Source organism: Sturnus vulgaris, chromosome 16 (genome assembly GCF_052056855.1).
Source record: "Sturnus vulgaris isolate bStuVul1 chromosome 16, bStuVul1.hap1, whole genome shotgun sequence".
Classification (NCBI taxonomy): domain Eukaryota; kingdom Metazoa; phylum Chordata; class Aves; order Passeriformes; family Sturnidae; genus Sturnus; species Sturnus vulgaris.
Window position 1 is genome coordinate 13,810,234 of NC_142258.1, and position 20,146 is coordinate 13,830,379.

General features: G+C 47.9%; 1 protein-coding gene across 4 annotated transcripts; it reads left to right on the plus strand.

Annotated features, from left to right (window-relative positions):
- The first annotated feature begins 740 nt into the window (after positions 1-740).
- Positions 741-20,137, plus strand: NAA60 (N-alpha-acetyltransferase 60, NatF catalytic subunit). Of its 4 annotated transcripts, none has more exons than XM_088174557.1 (7): positions 741-886; positions 11,731-11,846; positions 13,081-13,210; positions 14,403-14,499; positions 16,684-16,918; positions 17,637-17,820; positions 18,181-20,137. In XM_088174557.1, the coding sequence occupies exons 2-6, from the start codon at positions 11,737-11,739 to the stop codon at positions 17,791-17,793; spliced, it is 729 nt and encodes a 242-aa protein (XP_088030683.1). In that variant the 5' UTR covers positions 741-886; positions 11,731-11,736; the 3' UTR covers positions 17,794-17,820; positions 18,181-20,137. The 4 variants fall into 4 exon arrangements, with proteins under 4 accessions (XP_088030683.1, XP_088030685.1, XP_088030684.1 ...); XM_088174559.1 differs by having other exon boundaries at positions 856-886; positions 11,731-11,880; XM_088174558.1 differs by lacking the exon at positions 741-886 and adding an exon at positions 4,266-4,451.
- Positions 20,138-20,146: the final 9 nt, after the last annotated feature.

The following is a 20,146-nucleotide window of genomic DNA, read 5'->3' on the forward strand; positions in this document are numbered from 1 at the left end:
CTTTATTGTCTTGCTGTGCTTCTCTGAGACTCCCTCTGCAGATGAAAAAGCAGGAAAAAAGGGGTTCTTCCTCCACATCTGAGATGGTGACAAAGACCTCTGCTGCTGCTCTCCTCATGTGAGGAGTTGTGGCACCTGTGGTTCCACACTGGCTGCAGAACAAGGGCAAAATAGCTGGAAGGTGGGAAAATCTGATTTGAATGGAACAGCTGGCAGGGAGACTGTGGAAATAGAAGGTTAATAATAATAATAGAGTAGTTAGGGTTGGAAGGGACCTCTGGACATCAATTAGTCCAACCTCCAGTTCATCTACTTGAACCTGCAATAAAAATAATGCCTTTAACTTTTGGTCAGGCAGTTGGATTAAGCAATCATTGTAGGTACTTTCCGACTGAAATAGCCTGCCTCATCCCACTTTTTAGAGCTTCAACAACAAGGCAAAACGTTCAAGAACTTCTAATTTCAGGATTAGAACTAGGAATGGCATCAAGTCCTTATACTGTATGACAGTTCTACCTCCTATTTCTTTGAAAGACTGAGGGAAACTTCTGGCCAGGTGACCCAGGGGCGTGACCAGCCCCACCTCCTGTTTCCCAAGCGCCTGCGCTCAAGGACGCCCCTTAATTACCCCATCCTTAATTACCGCTCACTTAATTACCGACAGCGTTCCCTTCTCGGCGCCGCCCATGTGGCCTCAGGGGACCGGCGCGCCTGTGTGCGCACGCGCGCCGTTCGTGGTCACGTGTCCCCCCCGCCAGCCAATGGGGAGATGCGTTACTGCGCGGTGCCCCGGTTGAGGAAGTGCCGCCGGTGCCCGTGCCCAGCGCTCCTCCGTCCGGTTCCGCCTCCCGGGATGTGCTGAGGGCGCGTCCGCCGCCCCTCCCAGGTGAGCGGGGAAGAGTTTGGGGGGATCTCTGTGGTGGGTAAGGGGGCTGGCGTTCTCATGGCGCTTCCGCCCGGGACGGGCCCAGGCCCGGCGCAGTCGCCATGGCAACCCCGGCCCCCCCGCCCTTAGGTCGCAGCGGGTCCGGGGCCCTCGGGATGTGCTCCTGGCCGTCCCGATAAGCGGAGAATTTGGTGCTATTGTCGTCGCCTGTGTCTGTCTCTATTTCCTCCTCCTTTGCGGCCCAATTTCCCACGGGAAAGCCGGGAATGGCTGTGTATGGCCGGATCCGGTGTTCCCCCGGGTAGAGAGCGGAGCTGCTCGGGTTTGCTTGGGTTTGTTTGTTGATGTCTGGGTGTTTTTCTGAGGGATGCGTTGAGGCCAGCGGCATTGCTGTGTCCAGCCAGGAACTAAAACGTACTTTGGACAATCCACTCTTGATTACAGGCATCAGATCATTATCGTATCCCACTGCAAGCTGTCTGAATGTTTAACTGTGTTACCTATGTTGAGTTTGAACTCGGCCTGCTCTGTACCTGTTGGTTATCCCGATTTTGCTGTGCTACAGCAGCTCCCAGCCCGTTCTGGGTGATCTCGCTGAGCTCCTGAACCGTGGCCAATCTTCCTTCCCCTCTGGCGTTTATTCACACACAGAGACATTAAATATCTGTCCCTACCTCAGACCAAACTCTTTATAGATAGGTGTTTTTCCCTCTCTGTTCTGATAATTCCCTGTGTCCTCCTTTGCTGCTGAGCCACAAATGTTCTCAAGGAGCTCGCTGTGAGCGTGGATGCTTTTCCCCCTTGCAGTGGTCAACACAAACATTTCCATGTTTGCATTCTTTTTTTTTTTTATCTGTCAGCTTACAGTTTTACTTGGCTTTTGGCATTGTGGGAGCTTTCTGCAACTGCAAATAGCTTTAGATTTTACCATCCTGGAAATCTGTGCCCAATCCCAAAGGACCATCAGCCAGTTTTGCTGCATGTCTTTCTTCTTGTTCCTTTCTTCTTCCATGTAGTTGTTATGAACCTGCTGAATAGACTCTCTTTTCACTATGGATTCATCCTAGATTATTTTAACCTAATTAATTCTTGTAGTTAATTTCTTTTCATCTGCCACAGACTCTTCTTAGTCCAGGTTATTATCCTTAGAAGTCTTTATGGAGGACACTTGTGGGAGCATTTTGGGACCACTAGAGCATGGTGTATTTTCAGATTATCCACCTGTCTATTGGAATAAACTCTATCAGGTGTCTCACGAGTGAGGTGAAAAAAAAAAGGCAACAAAAAAACCCCTAAAACCCCAACTGCTGGATCTGTCCCAGTGTGTGATAATTAATGTGTGAGCTCATTTATGAGATAAGCCTGAGCAGCCTTGCCCTGCTCAGAAGCAGCAGAAGGTTTTCTCTTGCAGCTTAAACAGTAGTTCTGTTACATCTTGTAAACTGCTCTAATTAGTGTTTCCACACTTGGTGGCAAAGGAAGAAACATTTGTTAGTGGTGCTGAGATAATATTTTGTTCTTTGAAGCTGCTGCTGTTTCTCTCAGCAGGTCTTTTGATGTGCTTAAGGCAAATTGACTTCTCACTCTAAGTAGTTGGGAAGTGGCTGTCCTGTGAATGCCTCTTAAAACCTGTGGTATTCTTAATTTTCACTTCTTTTCCTAAACCAGTGTCAGTCATCCTGACTCCTGGTACCCAGACTGGAGTTGGATGTGATGAAACATTGTGGGGACTACCAGTGCAGTTCAGAAAATAGTCTTTAGCCAAAGAGCCTTTAACAGAGCATTTATTTTTATTAACAAAGTGTGGTGCTTCTCTCATATCTGGTATTATTTCTTTCCCAGTAAGGATGATCTTTATTTGCATGTGGGGATGGGGTTTTTCTCCTGGTGGAGGGTTTTTTGGGGAGTGTTATGAACACAGGGGTTGGACCAGTATGGTCTGTGAGTCAGTGCTGGGCTCAGAGCCTGTCAGCTGATGGGAGCTGGTCCTGCCACCCCAAAAGCCATTCTCTCACTTCCTGCCTATTTTCCACCTCTCTGGCCCCCACACCAGCCACTCCCAGTATAATTTATGGAGTGAGCAGCTGAAACTGTGCTTGCAAAGGCTGACGCTGGCTGTTGGAAATACCTGAGGAATTACAGGTGCAAACTCAGGGGCTTCCTGGCAGAGCTGATTCAGAGATCCTCGTAGCTCTGCCTTCCCGCTGGGCTGGAGGCAGCCCTGGCTCATGGACAGGGATTCCCTTCAGTGACGTGTTCAGATGCTTTTAAGGCTTCAGCTGTTGAGAGTGAAAGCAGAAAAAGATCTGCCTTAGCTGAGCACCTCATCTGCAAACTTGGAAGCCAAGTGCTATCCAAAATCATTCTCAGAGTGGGATGGCTCCTACCTTCCAGGTTTTTACCCAGTCACAGCATGTCTGGTGGCTTCAATGCAATGTTGCAAAAAGACTTTGAGCTTCATGGCTCGCTCTGCATCCTCCCACCCCCTTTCCTCCCTGCACAGAGGTAGGAACAGGAGCTGCTCAGTTTTCCAACATTAGTTTTTAATTGAGTTTTTAATTTCTGCTTCTCAACTTATTACTGTGGCTGTCAGAGCAGACATCTGTGCCAGAATCCATTTTAAATATTATTAGTTTAAAACAGCAGCAGTGGAGTTCTTGAGTTGAACCTGAGTGTCTAATGTTTGGAAAACTGCTGAGAAAGGAAAAGGAGCCATTTTGGCTCAAATTTTCAAGTCAGGATCTTGGAGAGGTGTTAAGTTTGGGGCACTTGTCTGACAACTGAGGAAGGAATGTTCTTTTCAAGCTTTTTCAAAATTTATTTTATTTGAAAGCACCTTGTTTGCAGTAACCTCTGGAAAGTTCTGTTGGTGTCTCTTGTGAGGGTATAGGTGGAGGGGCTGGGTTTTGTCAGTGCTGCTCCATAATGAGGACAGCGTGTAGGAAATGGAGGCAGCCTCAAATTCCCTTCTCCAGGGGTTTGTAGGCTGCATTTCTGGCTGCTTTTTCAGTCACTACAAACATTTTCTGTGTGGCTGTTTATTCTAATTCAGAAAGGGCAGCGGGCCTGCAGGTATGCTGGATTTTTTGGGGTTTTTAAAATTTGTTTTCTGGAGGAAGAGGTGCCTATTGGAAACTTGCTGTGTATTAAATCTCCTCTCCAGCAAGGAGCTTGTTGCCAGTGTGCCTCTTTGTGACCCTTGGGTTTGAATTCCCCACAGTGCCACTGTCACAAAGCAGATTTCCCTTCCTTGTCTTAACAAGAAAAGATTTAACAGAAAAACCCTCTTAGAGATTCTTGTTTGCCATTCCCCAGAGGAATTGCTGTATCTGGGGCAGCAGGAAGCCAGGCCTCGTGCAGTGTGCTTTAGAGACACTTCATTAGGGACTGGCTCCTGTGAAATCCACAGCTCCAGTAATGTTTCCAGAGCTGTAAGGTGAAAGAACAGCCCAAAAAGTGACCTACATGCAAAACATTAATGTTTTCTGCTGCTGGGAGTCTGACAAGTCCAACTCTGAGTGTGTGGAAGATCAGGGGTACGAGTATAAAAGGATTTCCACTAACAGTAAGTGTTCTTTATTTCTAATAAATAACCACTGCCTGCTACACAGGTAGAACTAAATTTTGCCTTCTCACTTCTTAATATCCTTTTGGGGACTGTTTCAAATCCTGATCTTTCATGGCAAGAGGCCAAAATGTTAATGACAGTGATTCTGGGTGTTTGGCTTGGAGGCTTTTGGTGCTGTGATGTGCACAGCTCGATGCAGCTGGAGTGGAAAATTGTGTGGAGCTGGAGACAAGGCACAAATGTGTTCTTAGAACGGTGTTTTCAGAATTTCAGAGCTGAGGAAAAATAGTCTGAGCCATCTGGGGTGAGCATTTAGGATGAGGGCTGATTGCCAGGATGGTTTTCCCAGGCTGTGTGTGACAGTGCTGCCTCCCTGGCTGTCAGAGGTCAACGTGCTCTGGCCAAGCTCTTGTAGCTTTTCCACACGAGGAGAGTGTAATATCCAATTGACTTGTTTGGTGTATTTGGTGTTAGGTGGGGGTCTGATTTAGCAGGATGATAAAGCAACATGCTGAAATCACAGCAGAACCTTAACATAGTGATGGCAGTGTATGGTTGGATCCAAATTCAGGTGTGATGCCTGTTCCTGGTCTCTGTGTGTTCACTGTCAGGATGCTGAGGAAGGAGTACACAGATTGGAGACTGCCTTGCTTCCTTCAAAATTTACTATTTTAATTATCCAGTTTTTATACTTTGGGCTCAGCCCTGTGTATGTGCCTGCCACATTGGTCTGGCTCCCTCAGGAAGCATGAATTGGCTCAGGGCACCTGACAATTCACTGTTGCAGATGTCTTATCTCAACCCAAGGTTACCCTGAAGCCTCCCTGGGGCTGAGATGAATTCAGCTTTCTGAATCACATCTCCCCCGAGCTCATTGGGTTTTGCCCTCCTCCACTGTGGGGTGCTAGTCAAGCACACTGCCCTGGGTGGATTGACTGGACAAGAAGGTCCAGGCACTGACAAATTCCTTTATCCAGAGTGATGTCCCCAAGAGAATTCTATTAGTGCTTTGGGGGCAGATGGGATCCACATGGCAGGGCTGGATTTAACCTCGTGTGTTCCTCATGTGGCAGCCTGGGGAGCTGTGGCTGGGGAGTGCAGGTTTCTGCACAGAAAGAAGCTGCTATTGAAGGAATTTAAATATTGAGAAGCTCCAAGTCTTGAGCTGAGTGACCTGGGGTCCACGAGGCTTTTGATTCTGGTGGGAAAGGCAGAAAAACATGGATCAAAAGGTGTTCTGGGCTGTTGTGAAGTCTCACAATCGTAGTCTGCTTCCACCCACGTTACTGTGGTTTTTTCAGACCAAGGCACAGAATAAGTCATTTTGTCCTAGATTTCTCATTAAGAGTCTCACTCACTCCAAGCTTCTGCTAATGCAGGGAATTAAGTGCTGGCAGTTTTGGGCAGCACTCCTGTGGGATGTAGTGAGTGTACAGGGATGGAGGTGAGAGGGTCACAGATCAGTGTGTGACCGTGAGCTCCAGGCTCTGTCGGTTTGCATAACGAAGTGGGAATGAGGGGAGCTGTACCTGCTGGGATTTGTGTGCTGCCTGTCCCAAATGAACCTGTGTGGCATTCCTAGAAGGAGCAGGAGCATTAAATGGATAAACAGAGTGTAATAAATGCCCTGTCAGGTGTGCTTGCACTACACACTGGCAGAGCTGTGGGTGTTGGTGCAGGCAGCACATTTGACACCCCACCTTCCATTTGTGTCTTTAGATCCAAAGGAATTGATCTGATTCCAGGCAAGGTCAAGAGATTTGCTCCTAACTAACATTGTGAGCCTAAGCAACCTGATCTAAGTTGGGTTAAACCCCAAAGGGTCTTTCCAACCTACGATTTTTTTATTCTTTGACCTTACTTGAAGTAGTACTGAGAAGCTGTCAAGCCAAGTATTTAAATATCTTTAAAAATGTGGTTCCTGTTGCTTAGGTAATGTTGCCCTAAGTCCTGGAAGCACCTCTTTGAGATTCTTACTAATGAATCCACGATGTTTTGAAATCCAGTTGCACTTTTATTATATTAAATGAAAGGAGCTTGGTGATAGAGGTGTCTGTGTAGGACATTCCCTCCGAGACCAGTAACCTAAAAACACAGTAAGCTGGAAATGAAATGCAGCAGGGGAATCTTTACTGCTTTGTGGAATTAGACTGGTTCAGACTGAATGGTTTAATGTAAATCAAATCCCCAGTGCCAGACGGCACAAGGTAGAGAGACTTACAGCTGTGAGAATTCCTGTTCATATTCTGGAAGATAATAGCAGACTTTGTGGCTGTTTTGGGTACTGTGCTGTTCAGTCACAGCTAAAATCCTGCATTTTGGTAGCTTTAAGATTCTCTCTGGCTTTGTTTGATTCTATTTACTTGCAAGTGAGAGAGGATGCCAAATGTTATTAATTTTTCTTCCCTGGAAATCTTGTGTTGCTGGGATCTGAGGACTGTCTGGATTGCTACTGGAGCTGCAAACAAGGGTTTGGTGGTGACACTGGAGCAGCACCTCTGCTGTGAGGGTACCAGGCACAAGGAAATCCATCTCTGTCCCTGTGTGCAGATCTCCCAGGGAGTGTGTGTAAAGTGAAATAGAGCTGCTGTGACATGTCCTGCAGGGCTGGGCAGGAGCTGACAGGACAGGCCAGCCCGGGTGTTCCCCATGCCCAGGGGCTTGTTTGGTGTCACTGCCCTTCCTCTGGGACAGCCCCTTTGTGGTGTGTCCTTGCAGGAACTTAATCTTTCCCTTCTGTGGAAGGACAGCAGATAATCCTTAATAATCCAGCAGGAGTGTGCTCAAAATGAATGCTTTGAATTCCTGAAGGTGAAAATCTTCATCCCGACTCTTTGAGGATCTGCTCTGTTTAATCCTGGAGATGCTGGGACACCGGGCTGGCTGGGTGTGCCTGCAGGGACAATGCTGCCTGAATTATGGGATCCATTTATAAACACCCACAGCCTGCCAGGGCTTCTCTTTATTCTTCCCCGCAGCTCTGCTGCTTCCTGTAGGATGAATTGATCTCAATTAGCTTTTAAGTAAAGTAAAAGGTTTCGATGGACTTCGATCCAGCTTTGTTTCTGCAAGTGAAGAAGATTCTTTCATGTTGGTTTTTGTGTGAACACTAAATTTAAAGTCAATACATTCCTTACTGGGAATTAGAGTTGTAAACAATCCTAGTTACTATTTGTTTGCCTTTAATTTTAGATTACCTGGCTTTTATTGTGCTAGGAAATTCAGCTATACTTGTTGCTAGATAAAATTTTTATTTGGTAATTTAATGAGTTTATCTGATTGGAAGCTGAAGTCAAAATAAAAATTAATGAAACCATCGTCTTGTTCACTGATGAAATCCAACTTATTTTTGCAGGATGCACAAGGTAGAAACATTGTTAAAACATGTCTAACAGTGATAAACAAGAGAAATCTCAACTTGTAGAACCACTTGGCCTGGTTTCTGTAGTAATGGAAGTGCTCAAGGGATTTTCAAACACGTTTAAGCAGCTGCCTGCCAAAGCATCAGGCTTTATCCTGCATTTGAACACCCTGCTGGATTAAGAGTGCTGGTTCTGTATAGCTGCCTGTCTCTCTAGAAATGGGATCTTACACAGATTCTATTATGCTTTTTTTTAAACACAAGAGCTCTAAGGGAGAATGAAAAGCTTGAGCTGAGGTGTCTGCTGTGAAGCATCTGGTCTGTGTCAATAAACTGTTCTGCACCTGGCTCCAAGCAAGAACTGCTCCTTCCCAATAGGAGCTGGAGGTGCTGCTGGTGGCAATGTCACTGCCTGGACTTGGCTCCATCGTGCTGAGTGAGCAGAGACAATTCCTGGAGGCCCAGACATGGCTTGAGCCATTGCTGCAGCCAAAGGCTCTGCTCCTTTAGACAGAACTGTGAAATGCTCTTTAGCTCATTATAGCTAGAGCTTACTGATGCCAAAGATTTAAAATTATATGTCAAGTTGGCTTATTTAGTGATGCTTTTACTATTTCTTTTCATCCAACTTCCATTACTGCTAAATATTTGTCATAAGAATTTCACAGGTTCCTCTGAGCTACCCAATACACTTGAGGCTGAAACATTTTAACAGAGCAAGGCAGAAAACTAATAAAAATGCTAAAACCTTTATGCTTTCCTGTATTTTTGAAATGAATGTGTTATGCATTAATATGTGCAGGTTTTAGGTAAGAAAGGGAATTAAATACTCAGTTTCTAGTTGCACTTGCTCCTGACTGCAGTATTTTATAAGAGGGTGTCCTCAGAGCTTTTTCAAATGTTTATCTGCATTATCCCTTCATAAGCATGAAATGTTAAATAAATTATGAAATGTTGGCTCATTTTCTAGTCCTCCCGAGCAAGTGCTTCCTGTTTTGACAGAAGGGTGAGGCCACTGTGCCCCCTGGGAGGGGAGACAGTGGCTAATATTGGCCATGTCACCTCCCACACTCTGGCCATCATGTGAACCAAAGGCTGACACCTGAGAAAAAGATATTAAAAGAAATAGATGAGTTCACTTTGCCTTTCCAAAGTGGCCATGGGCACCCTTGAATTAACCCCATCCCCCTGTAGCCTGCATTTGGCTTCACAGCAGCCACCATTTGGTCTCAAAGGCCAGAACTTGTGTTGTCAGTGCTGCTGCCTCTGAATCCTCTGAAGGCCCTTGTGACTTCCAGGGCTTTGTTTTATTTTGTGATACTGATACTGGTTTTATTTTTTGCTCTCAGACATGCATTTTGTCCTCTTAAGTTGACTCTAAATGTGATACTTAGGTCACTGTTGGCTGAGACTTGAGTGCAGGACTTTGGCTTTGTTAAGGACAACATTGCCACAGACTGTGCCAGGGCCAGGACCTGCTCCTGGGTGTTTTTCCAGGTATCCCAGAAGACCCAGAGGCTGTCACCTGGGTATGAAGGAAATTGATTTACCTCGAATTTCTTCTCTCTTGGTTATAGCAGCCACTTACCACAGCTCTTCCAGCAGCAGCAACACCTGGCCAGGGAGGAAGGGGCCCTGGTCTGCTCTCCTAAACCCCTGAGGCAGGACATGGTGCCAGATGGGTGTCCCAAATGTCCTTTAAATGTGCTGGAGCGTCTGGATTGGGCCATGTAATGGATGGAGCGAGTCCCTGCAAACACAACCAGCTGTGGGTGTCTGAATTTGAGGGGAGGGGGATTATCCTGTTCAACAAAACAGTCATGGATTACTTTTTTGAGGCTGGCTTCAGCTACAGGATAATGCATAATGCTTGCCCAGCTCTTTGAGACTGTGGTGTTAAATACACATGGACTAATCCTCACAGGAATGTGTCCTGTGCTGGCTCTGCCTCTCCAGCAGTGGCTGCCCTGCATTCTCTACTCAGTAGCAGAACCACGGCTCTGCCATGCTGATTTATTCATGCTGAGAAGGGGTGTTCCCTTACAGGAGCACTGAAACTTTGCAAGAAGAATGATCCTGTGGTGTGTCCCAGCTCTGAAATGGCTCAGCAGAGGTGGGGGGGTGAGACGGGGGTCCACATCCTCCAGTGGCCGGGATCAGATGAGCCTCAGCCAGCAAATGTTTGCTTTGCCTTCTTCAGGGTCCCATGGGGTGAAGCTGAGGCTTCTTAAAAGGTCACCAGAGGCTGGGGGTGGGGAGTGTGACAGATTCCAAGTCTGGCCTCTGAGGGCTTGAGCCAATTCTGGGAGTGTAAAATAAGTTTTAAAGGCAGCAAGGAGTGCAGATTTTGTAGGTGCTTAAGTTGTTTTGAAACTGGTGCCTGGACTGACTGTGAGTGCTGTGGGCTGCTCAGTAAACACGCAGCCACAGTCCCAGAACAGGCTGGGAAATAGCCGTGATGCTTTTCAAGGAATTCTTTGGAGAGGAACAAGTGATCCATTTCCACACAGAGTGACTGTAACTGGCAGAGTAGAATCATAGAATATGCTGAAGGGACCCATCAGGATGATTGAATCCACAGCTCCTGGCCCTGCACAGGACACCCCAGGAATCCCACCATGTGCCTGAGAGCTTGTCCAAGTAATTTTAGTAACTTAATAATTTACAATTAATTGCTGAGTTGTGAGTTTGGCAACTTAAAATTAACCAAACTGACAATTGTAACTTTACCAGTTACAATTTTTGTGTTGAAGCTGCACAAATGACAAATGCAGTCCAATGGGGAGTGTGTTTAAATCTGTTCCTCCTTGAGCTCTGAGCTTTAAATCAAGAACACTGGAGAACTGAGCATTCCTTTTCACGGGAGGGCATAGACAAACATTGCTCTGTGCAGCTTTTCCCTTATAACGTGGCACTTTGAAACCAAGACTTGAGACTCTTAAAATTGGGAAAAGAAAGTAAAAATTTTAAGGAACTTGTTTTTGTTAAGGGCGGTGGCTTTGGTTTTTTTAAATTTGCATCCTGATCTGATTCTTTTACCTGGGAGGGTCAGAGTGAGAGAGATTAAGAAAACTACTCCTCCTGTCTCCACTCACCTTGTTTGTCTCATGTGGGGCTTTGTCCTGCCTAAAATGTGTTCTCCAGTCATCCATCAGTGTTACAAATGCTTTTACAATCACTTTAGCTATCACTTGCTTCTTTCCCTCTGGTGCTTGTTAAAAAAGGCTGAAGACATTGCAGCAAATGTTCTGTTTGTGCTCAGCAGATCGTGGCAGGGCTATGGAGAAAAGGTGTCCTGGGATTTCTGTATCTGAGTGCTCTGTGCTGAGCTTGGAGGAGCTGTGGCATGAGGGGAAGTGAAACTGGATCTCATTTCACCAGCATAGGTTAAACAAAAATGAACATTTTAAAGAGTTGGAATCCTCTGCATATGTACTCACTGGAGATGGCAGGGTTGTGCAAGAGGACTTTCTAAACGTTCCTCTAACAGTGCTTCCTTTTTCAGCTGTTTGTTCAGTTTTGTTTTAACAAAATGTTGGTCCTGCACGGACGTTTGAAGAGCTCCATGCAACATAAGGTACACTTGGCACACTGTTGGCTCATTTAATGCTCTTTTTGGAAGGGCTGGTGGCCACGTGCTCCTCCCATGCAGAGTCACCAGACTGTGCTCCCAGGGATCAGGATGTGCCCGGATATGGGGCTGGAGAGATGGGTCAGGCTGAGCTGTGAGCTGGACTTGCTCCATGGCCAACACAGCTTTGAGTTCTTCTCAGGTTAATGTTGCTGTGTTTTGCTTCATCTTTCCTGAAAACTCATTTTTCTGGGAAAAGCAGTTTTATCCATAGCAAGCCCCTCCTGGTGCCTTTGGATCAGACCTGTGTTCCATCACTGCTCTCGTGCTCCCTTCCCTTGCAGGCGTGAATGACAGAGGAGGTGCCCCCGACTGCACTGACGGATGTGAACCTGCGCCTGCTGTGCCACGATGACATAGACACAGTGAAACAGCTCTGTGGAGACTGGTTCCCTATAGAGTGAGTGTCTGCTTTGGGATTGGTTCCCGATAGAGTGAGTGTCTGCTTTGGGATGGGTTCCCTATAGAGTGAGTGCCTGCTTTGGGGATGGTTCCCTATAGAGTGAGTGTCTGCTTTGGAGTGCTCGCTGGGGACCTTGGGACCAAGGGTATGAATCTGCACTGGTCCAGCTCTGTGCAGCCTCAGGGCTGTTGCCAAGCAGCAGGTTGGGAATCTTCTGTGCACTGTGGTGGTGGTGTTGTTAATGGTCCTTTGCTGCCTGTCCTGCAGCGTGCTGGAGTCATCAGAAACTTCCTGTATGTGCATTTTGGCAGTAAAATGGGCTTTGTCATTAAAGGGATGGAACAGCTTCTTGAAAAGGACTGAATGAGGTGGGGAAAGGAGGATACCTCCAGGAAGAAGGACAGTTGTGTCCTGGAGCATTGTCTAGGACAGCACCCTCAGAGCCAAACTGAACTGTCATGGAGCTGTTCCTGAGGGCTGCTCTGAGTCTCCCGGGGGAACTGAGCAGTGCTTCCCTTGGATCACTGCTCCTCCTGTAGTCTGGCTTAAAGCTGATCTCAGCCTGGCCCAGGCCAGCTCCCCAGACCCACATTTAGTAAATGCCCATGACTGCACAAGCACGGGAGCTTTTGTGGGGGACACTGACAGATTTCTGGCCTAAAGCATCCAGGGAAACCACAGCTGTAGGCTTCATAGATTTTTAACTTTAGCTTCATAGAGAAGGTTTATAGAGGATTCTAGCAGATTATAATTAAGATTGAATAAAATTTAACAAATCAGCAAAAGCATTCATAATATTTTGAGTTTGTAGATTTCTTTTAAAAGCAAGATATGCTGAACTCTCACTTGGAAATAAATGAACATACAGTAGTTTCCCTTAGTAGCTGCAGAAGGAGGAGGAGAACTGGAGGCTGGTGGTGTGATTTTTCTTTTTCCTATCAATATACAGCAATTTTTTTACATGTGTATCAAATTAATGAGATCCTTACACTCTTGGATGAGGGCAGATGGATCTTGCATTTAAAAATAACTTGCTAAAGATGGATGTGGAAGCTCTGGGCAAAACTGTAAGATGAAAATGCAATTCTCTTATCAAGGCAGGAGGCCATTACAAGATGAAAGAACCCATAGCACTAAATGGGATGCAACAGCTGTTTCCAGTTGAGGGGCATCTCATGCCTGTTCCCATGGGCTTTGCATCCAGCCATTGCTGTTTCTGGTTCCTTCCCAGGTACCCTGACTCATGGTACCGAGATATCACTTCCAACAAGAAGTTCTTTTCCCTCGCAGCCACGTACAGAGGCTCCATCGTGGGGATGATAGTGGCAGAGATCAAGAGCAGGACGAAGGTGCACAAAGAGGTATGTGACTACCCTGAGCTTCAGCAGGACTGAATCCACCCCTACTGTGGAGAATAGGGATGGGATCTGTTTGGGGTGGGGTTTCTCCCTCCCCAGTTCAGACACTTGATCCTGAGTTAATTAATACAAGGAATGAAGCACATGCTGATCTCCAGCTAATGGAGCAGGGGTGGGTGTGTGGTACCACAGAGACTCTTCCTGCTGGGGCATGGCCTCGTGGGGAGCTGAGGGATCAGATCCTGGAGGCTGGACCATGCCTGGTGTAACTGTGGGAGCACAAACCTCATTTTTTCTTAAGAGCTTCCTTAGCTGTACTGGGGGGGTTACTCCAGTGACTTCCTGCAGAAACTGCTTCATTTACACAGTCCCTGTCCCAATCCCTGAGGAGAGGTAACCTCTCTGCAGAGAGCTTGGACTTCTGAGATAACAGAGCTTGGAGGCCAGGAGAGACAATCCAGTGGAGCAGAGAGGGAAAGAAGAGATGATCAGTGAAGACAGCATGGGAAAAGAGCGTGAAAAAAAAGCAGGGGCAGTGCAGGGAGTGCCTAACTCCTGGAAGGCCCTCAGTGTTGTGGTTAAACAATAATCCCAACATGCACAGGAGCTGAGAGCACAGAGCAGCACATGGATCTCTTCACCTCAGCTGTCTGGCTTCATCTCAAAGCTCATCAAAAGTCAGAAGCTGCATCTTCAGCAACTTCTACAAAAGGCTCTTGTTCCAGCCAAGCTGAAAGCCAAGGGCTTATTCAAGCACTGTTCTGGGCAATTGGGCCTGTGGAACGTGTTCCTTGTCCTCCCCAGCAGTGCAGGGATCTCCAGCTGACACAGCTCAGCTGCAGCTTGCAGGCCACAAGGACTTGCTGGGTTGATCTAAACACTGTCCAGTGACTCCAGAACTGGCATTTTGAATCCTTCTGGTAAAGAAAGCAAGCATGTTCTGTCCCTAAACCCACAAATAATGTACATTGATAGGAAATAGCATGGTTTGTGTTCTGCCTCTGAGAGGATGATGTGAAAATAGGAATAGCCCCATGCTTGGATATTTTAACTTCCATTCCAAAAGCTTCAGCTAAGATTGTTCAGTGAAGTTTCCTGCTTTAGCCTTGTTTTCAGGTGTTCCAGTACAGGGTTCTTGCTTTCTCCTGCAACTCCCTAGGCACTCTATTAAAAAACCTGTCCTTTCTCTACTCAGGATGGAGATATCCTAGCTTCTAATTTTCCTGTGGACACTCAAGTTGCTTACATCCTAAGTCTTGGAGTGGTGAAGGAGTTCAGAAAACATGGAATAGGTAAGATGCTGTTAAGTGCCAGTTGTTGGTGGTGTTTGCCAGGTGTGGCCAGTGGGGGTGACTGAAGGAGCTCCAGTGTCTCCCTGCAATATCCCTATGGGAAGGGCTTACCCATGACTGCTACACTGGGAGGTTTTTACTGGGAACAGTAGTGGGCACAACACAATGTGCAAATATTTCCAAAGAGCCTTTGACAGGCCTTTGTCAATCTTGTTCCCAGGGGCCAGATGAGCACACCAAAAACTCACACTAGTGCTGCTGAGACCTTCTGAAAGTGTGAGAACTTCACCCAGGAGTGGGGTTTGAAATTGGGGTTTGAAATTATTTTCTTTCTGGGTACAGCAATCTGATCCCTGAGGCAGAAAACAGAGCTGCTTTTACTCTTTCAGCTTCAACAGATAGAACAAACTGTGAGAAAGCCACAAAGGGAACTGGAAAATAGTGTAACTTGTGCCTAATTAGATCTCAAATGTACAAGTCAGCTCTGAATTTCTGCTGCTACATGCAGCATTCCTGCAGCCATTTGAAATCCTGGAGTCAGAAAGGCTTTCTCTGTGTTTAGAGCAGTTGTGTTCTGCTACCAAGTGCTGCCCTCCTGGTGCCATTTCAGGCAGGATGGGGATCTTTGATCTGCAGAAGGAAATGGGCCAGGTTTGGCAGGGTGGCCCAGGGGTGCACACTTGGAGTCTCTTCAGTGGGTACAGGTATAACTCAGCAACTCCAAGTCCTCCTTTCTCCCCCAGGACAGGCATAAACTTAGAGGATACATAAAGAAATGACCAGAGAGTCCTTGGTGAGAGCAGTGTTTAAACCTTCCATTAAAATGCCACTGGAGAGAATTTTCCAGTACAAAGAAGAAAGTGGTAGCACAGAATAATCACAGAGGGTGGTAAAAAGGTCTTTCTGTAAAGTTATGGTGGTTTTCCTAATTTCCAAATCCTTTTTTTTTTCCCAGTTCCATCTTGCTGGAATTTTCTCCTCTCAGACTCAGTATTTCCTGTATCCAGTCCATCTGCACAGCGTGTTGCTCTCTCAAAAACTTTGAGCTTGCACCTGTAGCAACACAACCCAAAAAAAGCTGCTGCTACTTTTTCTGAGACCTTTCTCTTGAGTTTTTCTGGTGGTGTTTGAAGCTGTAGCCTTTCATGCAGGAGGCTCTTCACTCCAGCAATGCTTCTGAACACTAAAGCTCTGATTTTCCTCTGCTTTTTCTCTGATTTTCCTCTGATTTTTGTAAAAAGGGTTTGGTTTCTAGTTCTCTGCTGTTCTTAAACCACAGGACAGCTGGATTTCTGTGAGGTAGAAGACTGGAATATCTTGTAACAAAATTGAACTGCTCTGTTGTCAGTGACTCAGTGGTTTTTGGTCTTGGCTAATACAGACTCTCACTAAGTATCAAGAGCACATGAAGTCAGTGCTGTTGACTTCTGCTCTGAAATCCTGTGGGTCCTCCAGGCCCTGAGGATTGTGGAACAGCAGCAGCCATCTCCCCTGTGTGTTGGTCAGGCTGATCCTTCAGCCTGGTGTTAGCACACTGCTGGAAGAAGCTCCTGTACAGGTTCTGCTGGGTCCTTCATGCCACGTTGAGGTGGTGTGGATTAACCCTCAGATCTTGTCTTTTGGGGCTGGAATATCCTCTGTATCCTTCCGGTTTTTCCTGCTGGCTGCAGCAAATCCAGGTTGGATGAGACTGTTTCCACTCCTCCTTTAGAAGGAATCTTAAAATCCCAGCAGTTCTTAGATTTTGATTCAAGTTCAGCAGACAAAATACAATAACCTGCTTGTGAAATCCTGTTTTGACACTCTGCTGTATCAAATGGCTTTGAAATAAATGCATGTATGGGGTGGAACTGATACCATTGACAATGAATCACTGACCTCCCCCAAAGCCAGGAGTTGCTCTACTGGGGATGGGCAGTGTTGTCAAAGTTCTGCCTCATCCTTGTGGTTATTGAGTCAGAGGTTTGTGTCTTTAAAATCTCTTGGTTTTGAAGCTGTGCTCCTAGATGAGACCATGTATGAAAGCCATGTAGAAGGCCCTATGAGAACTGGGTGGGATTTGGGGTCTCCAGGTGTGTGCAGCAATCCCTGGTGCAGGAGGGCTCAGCTGGGCCCCACACACCCTGACACTGAGAGTGCCTGGGCTGCACACACACTGTGATCCTGCTGCCTTCCCTTCAACAGGTTCCCTCTTGCTTGAGAGTCTCAAAGATCACATCTCCACCACTGCCCAGGACCACTGCAAAGCCATCTACCTGCACGTGCTCACCACCAACAACACAGCAATAAACTTCTATGAAAACAGAGACTTTAAACAGCACCACTATCTCCCCTATTACTATTCCATCCGAGGGGTCCTCAAGGATGGCTTCACCTATGTCCTGTACATCAACGGTGGGCACCCACCCTGGACAATCCTATATCCTTTCCCTGCTGAGCAGAGGCCAAATCCTGTTTTGAGTTAACAGCAAAGTGTGGGTAGATGTGGGAACTGAAACCTGCTCAGATGTGGATTTAATTTGAAGCCAGAAGGAAGGTGATGTTGGAGTTATTTGACATAGGATGGTTGGAGCAAGTTGGATGCCAGTGAGAGCGAGTGGTGGTTTAGACCCAAGTGCTGGGTGTGCTTTGGCTTTTAGGGTGCAGGATTTGGCCACAAACAGGGCAGAGAAACCCTTGGTCTTGCTTCCTCTGACCTGGGATCCCCTGTGAGCCTGAGCTGGCCTGGATTTCAGCAGGTTGCTCCCACACTGACTAAGGGGTTTTTTTCAGGTCAATGGATCATTGAGAAGAAACTTGATCCTTCCCGGGTGTAGCTGGTCAGTTCCAACCTCCCTGGGCAGGTGGATGGATTGCAATCCTCACAGGATCTTCTGTGGAGTGCAAAGGGAACTGGCAGCTGCTCAGAGGAGGTATTTCCCACACAAGCTGGGGCTGCCATTCCCAAATTGCCATCCTTTACAGAGCAGACCTGCTTTTGATGGAAGGGTGGAGGCAGTGATTGCAAGGAGCAGATCTGACTGAGCTGAGCAGCTTCCACTGTGTCAGGGGTCCCTGCAGGCAGGGTGGGTCCAGGAGTGATTTATGTTCTTTGCTAAGTTACAGTGTAAGTGTTGTTGTCCTTAACTGGTGGCCACTGACTACCTGCAGCACATTGGCTCCACACTAGCCAGCCTGAGCCCGTGCTCCATTCCCCAGAGGATATACAGACAAGCCCAGAGCCTCCTCTGTAGCCTCCTGCCCTGGTCTGGCATTTCTGCCAAGAGCAGCATCGAGTACAGCCGGACAATGTGATGGACTGGGGGTGCACATGAAGCACAGGTGGGTGCTGGGGACAGCTCCCTTCCCTGCCAGGGCCACTGTTCTGTGACAGAGATCCTGGAGTGAGCTCATCCTGCTCTTGTGGAAGGTATCTGGGCATGGCTGTGCTCCAGCCAGCAGCTGAACTCCTGCTGGTTTCATCTGAAGGGAAATCAAACTCTGACCTTGTTTATTTGAGCCCAAACCTGGAACCTGCTGTCCCTTTCCTTTTCCCAGCTGCTGGAGCAGTGTGCAGGGCCCCGAGTCCCAGCACAGTAACTGGAAGCCCCATTTGCTGCCAGTGCCATTGCACATATCAGGTATTTCCAGGACACTTTCCCCAAATGTTTCCCTAAAACGTGCTCTCTTTTCTTTCCATAGGATTGTTTCTCCTCCCACCTGACACCCGGCTCTGCACTGGTTCCAGTGATGACAGCTCTTGGCCGGTGACCCAGCCCCCGGATGGGACTCCCTGTTCCACAGGGACTGACCTTTGGTAGAGCTTCACCCTGGGGCTGCAGCCCCGGCTCCCCACGTGGGCTGGGCGGGCTGTGGCTGTGCCGCAGCCGCGGGCCCTTGGCGTCACCACTCCGTGCATGTTGCACTGTCCCCGCCACTTCCCTCACTTCCAGTCTGCTCCTCCCTGTCCCGGGCTGTGAGGGCTCAGCTGCTGCTCCTGCTCCATCCACAGCTGCTGAGAGCAGCTGAGGGAGGTTCATGGATCTGCACTGAGGAACCATTACATGAACGGGGAGAACCCTGGCAGGCCCGGCCAGGGCAGAGTCTGCCCTTGTTGCTGTGGAAGGGAGAAGCTGGGGGAGGGGAAAGGGGGGAATGGGAATCATGTTTAGGTCCTGCCACATCAGCTGCTGGTGCGTCCTGTGGGTAACTTCCAGGGAGAGCAACTGCCTCGCATGAGAAACTACCCAGCCCCACCAGCCCTCTAGAGTGATGTAAAAAGAAGCATATAATTCAGGATGCATAAAGTAGAAGGCAGGGAATGAAATTGCTATTTCATAGTGAAATATATATGTATTATACTGTATAGATCTTTCTGCCTTTGTCCAGGATGGAATGTAGCAGGGGAGGGGAGCGGGGAGTGTAGAGTCTGGTCCAAAACCGTTCTCCCCTTACTTGGCACCAGGCTGGGCTTTGCAGGATCTTGAGGGATGGGATGGGATGTGTGCACAGATCACAACAGCTTTTCCTTGCTGAGCAAGATTCCCCCAGCTGCTCAGTGCTGTGCTTTGGGCTGTGGTCTGGGCCCTTCTGGGCTGTGCTGGGCAGTCTCACTGGCTGCAGGACCCTCTGGCTGGGCAGTCACTCATGTACAGCCTGTGTGGAGGCCCCAGAGCTGCAGCCAGGCCTGGGGCCCTGCTATATTCCCATGGCAAACCTCCCTTCCTTGGCTCTTCCCCTGCTCAGCACCATGTTCCCTATTCCCACCTCATTTTTTAACTGGGACTGGAGCAGAGGGATCCATGCCAGATGGGCTGGCACTGCCAGCTTTGGCAGGGGCTGGGCAGGACCTGGGGGTGACACATGGCTCAGGTTCGGCCTTAGAAGAGCCAACAAGCACATTGTGACCTTGCAGCCTGGATGGGCACAGGAAGCCCTGTCAGTGACTGAGCCCCTGGATGGGAGTTCACTAATACAAGGATGCAGGAGATGAGCTGCTGTGACTAGTGCCAGGCTGGAGAGCAGGCAGCCTCAGGGGCTGACACATTACCTGTCTGGGAGCAGCACCAGGCTGTTCTAGGAAGTGCTGGTCCTTCTGGGCTCAAAGACAAGGTAAAGAGGTGTTTATGAGGAGTCAAACAGGGCACTGATGAAAAGCCCAGCCCCTGAGACCTTCAAGCCCCAAGATGCCAGGGCTGCCCTCAGAGTAGGTCTATTCCCTCCCTTATGAGGCTTCTGGCTCCCTTCTAGTTCAGCAGTGGCACTGGGCAGGCAGCTCCTCCCCCAGTGCTTCCTCAGGGCCCCTGAAACCCTTCCAGACTCAGTTTGGGGTATTCTTGCTTATCCAACTGCAACACATCTGTTGGTTGAGTTTCTTTAGCAGCCCGAGCCCCTGTTTTTTCTCAGCACTTGCTTTCTCTGGACCAGAATGAAGCTCTTCTCTCCTGATTGCCTGGGGCTGCTGTGTGTCTGTGTCCCCAGTTTCTCTCCTGCCCCTTACACAATCACCTCCACTACTCGAGCACATCCCAAGGGAGCTATGACTGGTCTGTGTGTCCTACCACCGTCCTGAGGTGTCAGCCCTGTCCCCACCTTAGCCCATTATTTATTGAAGAACCTCTTGCTAAATGTCTTCAATTAAACCAAACCTCTTTTTTGAGTTGTCTGT